General features: G+C 39.4%; 1 protein-coding gene across 1 annotated transcript in view; it reads right to left on the minus strand.

The window, feature by feature from the left end:
* Window positions 1–3,013: 3,013 nt before the first annotated feature.
* The window catches only part of soga3a (SOGA family member 3a), a 104,493-nt gene continuing 94,792 nt past the window's right edge, over window positions 3,014–12,714 (minus strand). The window contains exon 13 of the mRNA XM_048597040.1: window positions 3,014–3,884. Coding sequence (XP_048452997.1) covers window positions 3,702–3,884 — 183 coding nt within the window. The 3' untranslated portion in view covers window positions 3,014–3,701. The remainder of the gene's footprint in view (window positions 3,885–12,714) is intronic.

Here is a 12,714-nt window from a genome sequence, read left to right on the forward strand (position 1 = left end):
AGTTCTGTCTCTGCATTCATATTAGCTGTTGATGACACAGGATCTTAATCTGAAATAAATAAAAGGTAACATGATGTACATCTGATTTCTTGGAGCAGGCGCAGAAGGAGAATAGGAAGAAATTCTATTTAAATTGCACTTTATAATGTCTAATTTGAAATATTTCACACTCAGAATGTTTATGTGGCGTAAAATTTATGTTGTAAATGTTAAGACTATTACAGTCATATCAAGGCATCCAAGTGTGGAAATGCTGCATGGAGACAACTTGAATTTTATTGCAATTCCTGTAATATTCAAATGTTTCGTAATGCAATTTTTTTCTCAAATTTTATGAATAAAGTATAATCTTGGAGAGAAAAACTCACCTCTTAAATGCTGCTAGATTTTATTTTCCATTGACTTGATTCATTGAACGTAACCTATGTGCCAGAATTAGCTGATGATTAGTATGCTAATCCTGGTGGGGCCAATGAAAGTGTCTGCACTGCCGACATCATATCCAATGATGCTGACTGACAGATAACTGCAGGATTACATCATTACAGATTCTTGACCCTTATAATATTAGACATACAATTAGGCAGTACTGAAGTACAAATTATAGGCATCTATAGAAGAGTTTGCTCTCTCTCTTACTCAACCAAACACTAACAATTTATTATAAATTATCTCCAATTCTAAAGTGTAAAACTGCATCAGACATTAGTGCGATCGTTTTAGCCATCACTCTCATGACTTCTGATTTAGATTGTTTCAAAAATGACCATCAAAGCATATTTTTAAAATTCAATGCAACTACCTTCATAAAAGTGAAAATATTAACTTTCAGACAGTGGAACATCATAGCTATAAATATATTTGGTCATGTGTTCTAACTTGTAACTAAAGTATTTAATGTATTCCAAGAGCATAAGACCATAAAACATAAGGAGTAGAAATAGGCCATTCAGTCCATTGAGTCTGCACCACTATTCAGTGATATCATGACTAATCTGATAATTCTCGACCCTACTTTCCTGCCTTTTCCCCATAATCCTTGATTCCCTAACTCGTTAAAAATCTGGCTTTCTCAGCTTTGAATAAACTTAACATCGCAGCCACAAAAGCGTCCATAGATTCACTACCTTCTGACAGAAGAAATTTCTTTTCATCTCTGTCTTAAAATGTGTGACCCTTTTTTCTGAGATGATTCCCTCTGGTCCTAGATTCTTCCACTATCTAGCCTGTCAAGTCTCCAAGAATCTTATGTTTCAGTAAGGTTGTCTCTCATTCTCCCATATTCCAGTGAGCACAGGCATACATCTCCTCATAAGACAGGCTTTCCATACTTGGTATCAGTTTAGTGAAATTTCTTTGGACTGCCTCCAATGCCATTATACCTTTCCTTCAATAAGTGGTCTAAAACTATTCACAATATTCCAGCTGTGGTCAGACTAGTGCCTTGTATAAGTTTAGCAAAACCAATCTACTTTTATGTTCCATGTCGTTTGAAATAGAGGCCAACATTCCACTTGTTTTCCCAATGCCTGCTGAACTTAGATGCTAGCTTTTTGTGATTCATGCGTGAAGATCCCTGCATCCCACTGTTCTCTAGCTTTCTGTTGTCTTTCTTCATCTAATTAATGTTCAGCTCTTCTATTCTTCCTGCCAAAGTGCATAACTTCACATTTTCCCTCATTATTTTCCATCCGCCAAGTTTCTGCCTGTTCACTTACCATGTCCAAATCCCTCTGCAGACTCTGTGTCATAATTTGCCTTCCCACCTATTTTTATGTCATCTGTGAACTTAGCTGTAGTAAATTCACTTCCCTCATCCAAGTCATTAATATATATTGGAAATAATTATGGATCCAGCAATGATCCCTGTGGCACTCCATTAATTACAGGTTGCCATCCTGAAAATCCCCACCTTCTCCTAACTCTCTTTTATTAGTTAACCAATCCTCTATTTATGCTAATAAACTACCTCCAACGTAACGATCTTTTATCTTATTTAGTAACTAGTGTGTGACACCTGATTAAAATATAATTAACATAATTAAAATCCAAATGTTAGATCCACTGGTTCCCCTTTATCTATCCTGCTTGTTACCTCCTCAAAGAATTCAAGTAATTTATCAGGCACGGTTTCCCATTCATACAGCCATGCTGACTGGGCTTGATCACAGGTATTTCTAAATACTCTGCTATCATATCTTTTATGACAGACTCAAACATCTTCCCAATAGTCGATGTTATGCTAACTGGCCTACAGTTATCTGTTTTGTCTCCCTTGCTTTTCAAATAAAGGTATAGCGTTGACAACTTTCCAAGCACTGGGACTTTTCCAGAATCTAAGGATTCTTGGAAGATTACTACCAGTCTTCTTCTATCTCTGTGGCCACTTCCTCTAACATCCTAGCATGCATTCCACCAGATCCAGAAGACTTATTGGTCTTTCACTCCATTTGTTTCCGTAGCATTTTTTCTCTAGTGACAGTTATTGTATTTAATTCTTCCCCTCCTTTTGACCCCCTGACAGTTTATTCATTTTGGAGTGCCATTATTGTCTTTTACTGTGAAGACTGTTGCAAAGTATTTATTCACAACCATTTCCTGTTTCCTCACTATTATTTCCCCAGGCCCATTTTCTAAGCTGCCTATTTTCACTTTGCCTTTTTGCTTCCTTCTTATATTATTTATAAGAAGCTTGATCTGTCTGCCTAGATACTACTTGCAAGTTTACTCTCAAGGTTCATCTTCCTTTTTCTTACTTTTGAGGTCTCTTTTGTTTGTTTTTTTAAAGGCTTCCCAAGAGAGTAAGAGCAGTGTTAATGTTTCAATCTCAGAATGACTCTACTTGTTCACCTTCACTGCTTTTGATCAAATTTCACATTCCTGGCTTAGGATAATTTGCTGTTAGCAGTAGAAGTTCAATGTTAATAGTGGTGGCTCCCTGAAAGAAGTGCATCTCATTGAACCATGTGACCTGTTATAGGATCATGTAAAATTCAACTGCAGAATTACAGTATAAAGTCTGAAATACCCGAACAGTCAGTTTTATTTGAATATTGTACATTTGCTTTTTTTTTACATTTGAGAATAAGCTTAACTAAGTACAACATTTTGTTCTTCAAAGTGCCTTAAATGAATAATAATGAGAAGACACATTGAAAGTGAAATAATGAGGCCGCTCTCTTTTATACTTCCACCAGATAATTGCAAAAAAAGACTTACTTGGAAGGAAACTTGCTCCTGACCATAAACAGGTAATATAGATGTTGTGTGTTACCTAAGTACCCAAAACATGGCTGCAAGTTTCAACTACACATGCATATACAAACACATTAGCATGCAAATAATTGAGTTTTCTGCTCTTCATAGAATAGAGCTGATATACAAGTTTACAACAAAATACAGAATTATACATAAACATTGTAAAATAAACATTCACATTAACTAATATATACATAACAAAATAATAAATTTTTAATGGTAATTTACTTGTAATGCATATGCAAAATGTGTAGATTCAAAGTCAATATAGGTACTGGAGACTACCAATTATAATTTTAACAAACTTTTCCTTCTGATCCATGTTGATAACAGGAGAGGGATGCTTGCTATATAATGTTACAGAGGATTAAAATGTAGTAGCGTTTAAGAAAGTCAGTATGCAAAGACTGCACTTGCTGACCTGCACTGTGCACTTTAAAATGCTATATGATTGAAGTTTTTATCTCAAATAAGAAACTTTGACTTCGTTTCTGTGGAGCTCGATTACATACAGCTGCTGCAGATAGAGGTTTTCTTGCCCATCGTGATGGTAGACGGCGGTTCTGTGGTCTTGCAGGACGTGAAAAGCTCATTCCATTCAATCTCATTGTCTCAGGTGGCAAGATCTAATAGAGAGAGGTTTTGGAAGGCACTATTAAATACTACAAAATCCAGTGACATATTATAAAATCTGAACCCGTATAAAATCTGATATAGCTTTATAAATATTACATTTGACGTAACATCCCATGGAAAATTCATAAAACATTAATCAGGCCCTATTTATTTTTATGTTTGTAGCTTTAGACAGTTTCCTTATAGAAAGAGCATTTAAACTGTAGAATGCACGCACAGCAGTGCTGCTTAAACTGTTTTCCAGTGTGGTATCTTTTCAAGGCTAGAAAATGGTTGCAACTCTTTCTTGATAACTGAGAATGGGGTAGGGGTGGTAACACTTATGAGTGCATGGTTGGGGACGAGAAGACTTCCAGAGTGATGTTATAAGTGGTGGTGGGGAGGATATGAGAGCTAGAGACAGAAAGAGAAAGGCAGAGAGAAAGAGAGAGAGAGAGGTGGATCTACACGCATCACTTTTGGAAACCCCAGCATAAAGTGTCAAAACTATAGCTACATGGTAAGGAAAGCTATAGTTAAAACAGACCTAATATGCTGGAAAAATTTCTACTGAAACAGAAGGTTTATAAAATCAGAGGTTCGTCAAATTATAAAGAGGATTCATACAGCATGTAAAGAAAGATAATTTTCTTTGATTCCAGTGTCAGCGAAAGGGCTATTCATTCATATTTGTTATAGAGTGAAGCTAGAGATTAGAAAGTACACCTTTAGACAGAGGATTGTTGGAGCACAAATATATTGCCATAGGGACTGATTGAGATACAGAGTATTCTATGTTTTAGGGGCAAAGTGGATTAATAATTGAAGCAGAGTAAAATAAAGCAGTATGGTGGAGAGCGGGACAGTGAGATCAGTTTCAGACTGCTCTTGCAAACAGCCAGCAGAGATACACTGGGTTGAAGGGGTTTTCTCTCAAATGTAAACTTCTATGGTCCTGTCTGATGTAGCTTTGAAATGAACACAATCAGAAGGTTTTCCTTGAAAAATATCCCCATATAGCATGGTTTAAAATTCTTAATATCTTGCATACTGTTGAATATACTATTCCTCTCCAAAACCCCTCTCCCGTCATCCAGATTCATCTCAAAGAGTCTCATGGCTATATGTCCAAATAGTCAGCACACCTCCAGTTACTCACTTGTTCAACACAACACCACTTCTGGGGGATCAATTGGGGATAAATCCCAAGTGCTGCTTTTTACAAAAACCACATGCCTTCTTGGCAACAAGGTCTACAGTCATAGGAACTGCTTTCATATTTATCCTGGATTATCTGGCTTTCTATTTCTTTACCCTTCTTCACCACATCCATGTTATTTGCTACCAGTTCCTTGATACAGTCATAGACTCATAGAAATATACAGCATGGAAATGGACTCTTCAGCCCAACTCGTCCAAGTTGACCAGATATCCTACAAAATCTAGTCCCATTTGCCAGCATTTGGCCGATCTCCCTCTAAACCCTTCCTAATCATGTACCCATCCACATGCCTTTTAAATGTTGTAACTGTACCTGCCTCCACCAATTCCTCTGGCAGCTCATTCCATACACACACCACCCTCTGCATGAAAATGTTGCCCCTTAGGTCCCTTTTACATCTTTCCCCTCTCACCTTCAACCTATACCCTCTAGTTTTGGACTCCCCCACCTCGCGGGAAAGACTTTGCCTATTTACCCTATCCATGCCCCTTATGATTTTATAAACTCTATAGGGTCAGCCCCTCAGCCTCCAATGCTTCAGGGAAAATAGCCCCAGCCTATTCAGCCTCTCCCAATAGCTCAAACCTTCCAACCCTGGCAACATCCTCATAAATTTTTTCTGAACACTTTCTAGTTTCACAACATCCTTCTGATAGCAGGGAGACCAGAATTGCACTTAATACTCCAAAAGTGGGTGAACCAATGTCCTGTACAGTTGCAACCTGACCTTCCAACTCCTATACTCAATGCCTCTGGCATGGGAACCTCATGACAATGGGAAGATCAAATCCATCAATTTGCTTTGCATCTTTGAAAGCATCCTCAATACCAAACATAAGCAAAATTCTTGGTCACTTTTGTTAATCTCTCCCTTCTAGGCTTTGCCATTTATTATTCTTACCCATACTTGTGAAACTCTTTGTAACACTTCACGTTCCACATACGAACAAAGCCCAAGTCATTGTACTGTTACTGAAAGAGCACACAAATTGAACTGACAACACTGAGCTAAAAATCTCAACATTCACATATTTTAAAAAGTCCATACTAACAGGTATATTAGACATTAATTCTTCCTATGGCTGCAGTCTCAAAGTCTATCATTTAAGTCTTGCAAAAACATGGCAAGTCTGTGTAGTAATATTTGTACTTAAGTGGTCAATTATTTCTAATATATTTTCTGCTTCAATGCTTCTGTCCACCAGTTGGAGAACTGATGGAATTCTGTTGGCAAGGCACAATCAAATTACGAATCAGTCAGGATTTACAGCCTCAAATGGCAGAAACCCACTCTTCAAGAGCTGATGGCGAATCAGAGGTTGGCAGCTTTCCATTGCTGGTATTGCCTTCCACAGCTTAGAGTCATAGAGCTGCACAGCATGCAAACAGATTCGTCCATGCTGAGCAGATATCCTAAATAAATCTAGTTCCATTTGCCAGTATTTAGCCCATATCCCTCTAAGCCCTTCCTATTCATATACCCATCCAAATGCCTTTTAAATGTTGTAATTGTACCAGCCTCCATCACCACCTCTGGCAATTCATTCCATACATGCACCAACCTCTACGTGAAAACATTGCCCCTTGCTTCCTTTTAAATCTTTCCCTCTCACTTTCAACATATACCCTCTAGTTTTGGACTCCCCTACCTTGGGAAAAAGACCTTGGCTATTCACCCAAATCATGCCGCTCATGATTTTATAAACTTTTATAATGTCACCCCTCAGCCTCCAACACTCCAGGGAAAATAGCCCCAGCCTATTCAGCCTCTCCCTATAGCCCAAACCATCCAACTCTGGCAACATCCTTGTAAATCTTTTCTGAACCTTTGCAAGTTTCGCAACATCCTTCCAATGATAGGGAGACCAGAAATGCACATGCAATTCCAAAAGTGGCCTAATCAATATCCTGTTCAGCCACAACATGATCTCCCAACTCCTATATTCAGTGAACTGATCATTAAAGGCAAGTACACCAAATGCTTTCTTCACTATCCTGTCTACCTGTGACTCCATTTTCACTCCAAGGTCTCTTTGTTCAGCAACACTCCCCAGGACCTTACCATTAAGTGCATAAGTCCTGCCCTCATTTGCCTTCCCAAAATGTAGCACCTCATATTTATCCAAATTAAACTCCATCTGCCACTCCTCGACCCATTGGCCTATCTGATCAAGATCCCGTTAAGCTCTGAGGTAACCTTCTTCTCTATCCACTACATTTCCAATTTTGGTGTTATCTGCAAACTTACTAACCATACCTCCTATGTTCACATCCAAATCATTTACATAAATGATAAAAAACAGTGGACCCAGCACCGATTCCTGTGGCCCACCGCTGGTCACTGGCCTCCAGTCTGAAAAGCCGAACTCCATCACCACCCTCTGTCTTCTACCTTCGAACCAGTTCTGTATCCAAATGGCTAGTTCTCCCTGTATTCCATGTGATCCAACCTTACTAACCAGTCTACCATGAGGAACGCTGTTGAATGCCTTACTGAAGTCCATATAGATCATATCCACCACTCTGCCTTCATCAATCCCCTTCATTACTTAGTCAAAAAACTCAACCAAATTAGTGAGGTATGATTTCCCATGAACAAAGCCATGTCAACCATCCCTAATCAGTCCTTGCCTTTCCAAATACATGCAAATCCTATCTCTCAGAATTCCCTCCAACAACTTGCCCACCACCAATGTCAGGCTCACCGGTCAATAGTTCCCTAACTTTTCCTTACCACCTTTCTTCAATAATGGCACCACGTTAGCTAACCTCCAGTCTTCCAGCACCTCACCCGTGGCTATCGATGATGCAAATATCTCAGCAAGGGGCCCAACAATCACTTTGTTAGCTTTCCACAAAGTTCTAGGGTACATCTGATCAGGTCCCAGGGATTTGTCCATCTTTATGCGTTTCAAACCGTCCAGCACGTCCTCCTCTGTAATATGGACGTTTTTCAACATGTCGCTATTTATTTCCTCATATTCTATATCTTCCATATCCTTCTCCACAGTAAACACAAATGCAAAATACTCATATAGTATCTCCCCCATCTTCTGTGACTCCACATACAGGCGGCCTTGTTGATCTTTAAGGGGCCTTATTCTCTCCCTAGTTACTCTTTTACCCTTAATGTACCAGTAGAATCTCTTTGGATTCTCCTTAACCCTATTTGCCAAAGCTATCTCATGTCCCCTTTTTGCCCTCCTGTTTTCCCTCTTAAGTATACTCCTACTGCTTTTATATTCTTCTAGGGAATCATTTGATCTCTGCTGTCTATGCCTGACATATGCTTCCTTCTTATTCTTGACCAAAACCTCAATTTCTCTAGTCATCCAGCATTCCCTACACCTACCAGCTTTGCCCTTCACTCTAACAGGAACAAACTGTCTCTGGACTCTTGTTATCTCATTTTTGAAAGCTTCCCATTTTCTAACTTTCCCTTCACCTGCAAACATCCATGCCCAAGCAATGTTTGAAAGTTCTTGCCTAATCCCATCAAAATTGGCCATCCTCCAATTTAGAGCTATAACTTTTAGATCTGGTCTATCCTTTTCCATCACTATTTTAAAACTAATAGGATTATGATCACTGACCCCAAAGTGCTACTCCACTGACACCTCAGTCACTTGCCCTGCCTTATTTCCCAAGAGAAGGTCAAGTTTTGCACCTTCTCTAGTAGGTACATCCACATCCTGAATAAGAAAATGTTCTTGTGCACACCTAACAAATTCCTCTCCATCCAAGCCCTTAACACTATGGCAGTCCCAATCTATGTTTGGAAATTTAAAGACCCACACCGTAACTACAGTTATGCTCACAGTAATGGTCCAGGGTCTTCACCGGAAATCATTATCAGAATTCTGCAGTGAGGTGAGAGATGAAATGGAGATTGCTGGAGAGGGGGAGCGGTGGGGTTGGAAATGAAGACAGGAAGAGGTTTTTAGTGGCCTACTCCCTTCCTGATGGTGTGTCCCTGATGGGTATAGTGTCCAATATTGAGTACAGGAACTTCACGCAGTGAGAGTTGGGAAGAAGACAACCATGTTCCCTTTTCACAGAACTAACTGTTGCATTCTGGTAACCTCCATTTCAATAGCTTTTCACCACATTCGTGAATGTGTGAGTGAGGTAAATGTTTTTTTTTTAAATTCATTCGTGAGATGCGAGCATTACTAGCTGGGCCACCATTTTGTTGCCCATCCCTAGGTGCCCTGCAGAAGGTAGTGGTAAGCTGCTGTCATGTCTTCATTTGGGATAGGCACACCCACAATATTTTTAGGGAAGGAGGCTCTGGACTTTGATCCAGAAACAGTGAAGGAATGGAATAACAGAATGCCATACAAGGTGGCACAGATGGTAGGACATTGCAAGATAGAGTAATAATGTAGTAAAATGCCAGCTGGGGACGGTGGTAGGGTGCAAGATCAGGTACAGAGGGGTTAGATGTTTTCAAAGCATCTTGAGGAGGGGTGCAGTCAGAAGGCTGAGAAGATTTGGAGATCATGAGAAGGAGTTGGAGAATCAGGGCGAAGGGTTGTGAATGCTGGACAGCTGGGTGGTCAATAGACAAAGGGTCAGTGTGGTTGAAGGATCAGAGAGGCAGGAGTTTGGAGATTGGGACATTTGGAAGGTTTTGTCAGTTAAAGGGTTTGGGGGAGTTGGAGGATTAGGTGGTCATGGGGATGGGGGGAGTCGGAGGTCCAGGGTTTTAATCCATCAAGCATTTCCTGGATAACCATTCCCAGTTAGAAAGATGGATTTGTTTCAAGTTTCCAACTCAAATCCAAGGTCAGAGACATTCACGCAGGGTTCTGTGTAGCTGGAAAATTGCCTATCGGAAGTTTAAACTTCCAAGGGGCTCCCATCGAATCATTGTGTCAGGACTTCTGAGGGGCTCCAATGCATATCTTGGACGGTATGACCAGTCTCCAACAATCCAGAATTGGAAGATGGGTTAAAATATTATTATTTCAACCAACACTTATGGTCAATGCATACCTATTCAATTTAGAATGAAACAACAAAGTTAAAATATACATACTTCTGTGAGAAAGTGCATATACACTGTGGTTACAACTTTGACAAGTGCATTGTAAGCAAAGTTTGTAGATGATACCAAAATAGTACAAAAATGATCAACAGTGGAACCATTTTTGGGAAAAAAAATGTAGTTTTGATATCTGGATCAAGGCTGGCTGCTTAGCAAAGGGAAAAAAGAAGCAATGCAAGGACTCTGTGCTAAAAAGGACAAACAAACAGGATGAAATTAGATGAGAATCTGATTGTGTGTGTGAGCGTGCCCATGCTTGTGTATGACGGGGACAGACTGGGAGCAGATGCCAGGTTTCAAAGCCAGGGGGCAGCTCATTTTGGCCATTTGTGGGATTACGAATCACTTCTTGATGTCTGGCAACTAATCACTTGTCGTCACAGCTCCAACCCATTTAGATGATGGGAGCCCACTCCCAAGAGTTGCTGGCTAATTGTAGGAACACCTGTTCTGCAGTCTAACTCAATTGTTGATAAAAAGCCATGGCAACAGAAAATGACAGGCACCTTCAACATCTCTCACCATTTGAAGATCCCATGATGTTCCACCCTTAGAAGGTACTAAAATACAGCCTACAGCACAGTGAGCAAAAAATAGGGATATTTAGCATACTTGAATTCAATTATGAGCATCTGAACTTTCCATACAGTTGCATTGCTTTTCTCATTGCAATTCGCCCACAAGTCAGCAAAAGCAACAAAGGGTAACTGGAATTTCAAATACAAATTAAACCTAGTGCAAAAAGATCTTCTGTGATCCTGAGTGCTTAGAGGAGATACTTAAAATTAAGCTTTTATTCTGAATGCAAGGGCAGCAGTAAACATTTTAAAATGTTTTTCAATGTTGTTTTTCATTTACTAACAAATTGACTAGTGTCCACATGCATAACTAGCAAACGATTCTCTGTAGATTTTCTTAAATAGATCGTTTTTAGTTCTTTAAAATTGGGTTACTCATAGGTGGAAGACTGATCACTGATTAAAAATGCTTATTTTTTTTGTGACCTTCAGCTATATTGCTAAAACAGTTGCAAGTTATCACTCCTCAATATTTCTTAAAACAATTTATTTTTGAAATCACTTTACGAAATACTGCCAGACTGCACTGGCACATGACAGATTTCCCACTAAATGAGAAGCAAATGGGTTTGAGCAGAAATTGAGTGGCGAAAGCACTAGGACAATGTTGGGCACAATGTTTAACTGGATTGTGGTCACACCCAAAGCTGAATTTCTACCCCGTAACAGCATTGAAAATAGGAAATTTATATAATACAAATTAAAAGGCTGAGACCGATTATCTCAACACCATGCCTGGGCAAAAGTTCTTATTGTAAAACTGGGCACTATCATGCCATGGTCACATTTGCTTGTGGTAGAAGCTGCAAAAGGGCTTCCATGTAGTAACATCCCTAAATCAGTGCTGTATATGATCTTGGTCAGATGCCATCTAGTGTGCTCTGTGTAAATTCTGGCCACTTAAGCTTGAGAAGCATTGGTTCCCTTGACAGTGTGCAGAAGATATATGATTCCAGACCTCGAGAATCTTATGTCTGGGAAATTTGAAAATTTTTGAACTACGAAGGAGACTGATGTCACATTTTTCACTGTATCAAGATCTTCAATTACAGGATCACAAGTTAAAATTAAGCAATAACAATAAAATTTTAGTAGAGCATTTTTTGCACACCAGGAATAGACTTCTGTAAGAAAGAGCAAGTAAAGCAAATGGTGTAAGTAAGTATGAGAGGTATCTGTTTCTACAGCTGGGGGAGGAAAAGTGGAATCATATTTTGAAAGGTTTGGTAGGTAAGATCAACGTTAACGGAAGGAGTTGTTTGGTCTGAAGGCTTTTAACAGTTCATAATTTTTTAAAATCAGCTTATGATTGTCCGTATTGGACATAATGCTGAGAGAAATAAGTAGTCAATGATAGGTGGAAAATAAAGAAAACAGAAGGTTAATCATCATCAGTAATATTCGTGCAAACAGCAGTGTATCTTTAAAAGGATATCTATTAGACTCATACAGCACAGAAACAGACCCTTTGGTCCAACCATAATCCCAACTAAACTAGTTCCACCTGCCTGCCCCTGGCCCAAGTCCCTCCAAACCTTTCCTATTCGTATATCCAACCTAATGTCTTTTTAATGTTGTAACTGTACCCGCATCCACCACTTCATCACACGTGAGCCACCCGCTGTGTAAAAAATTTGCCTCTTATGACTTTTTAAATCTCTCTCCTCTCACCTTAAAAATATGTCCCCTAGTCTTGAAATTCCCCATCATAGGGAAAAGACAACTACCATTAATTCTATCTACACCTCCCATTGTTTTATAAACTTGTATCAGGTCATCTCTCAATCTTGTACACTCCAGTGAAAAAAGTCCCAGTCTATCCAGCCTTTCCTTTTGCCTCAAACCTTCCATACCTGGCAACCTCCTGGCAAATCTCTTCTGAACCCTCTCCAGCTTGATAATATCCTTCCTATAACTGGGTGACCAGAGCTGGACACAGTATTCCAGAAAAGGATTCACCAATGGCCTGTACCACCTCAACATAACATCCG

Source organism: Rhincodon typus, chromosome 5 (assembly GCF_021869965.1).
Source record: "Rhincodon typus isolate 14 chromosome 5, sRhiTyp1.1, whole genome shotgun sequence".
Lineage (NCBI taxonomy): Eukaryota > Metazoa > Chordata > Chondrichthyes > Orectolobiformes > Rhincodontidae > Rhincodon > Rhincodon typus.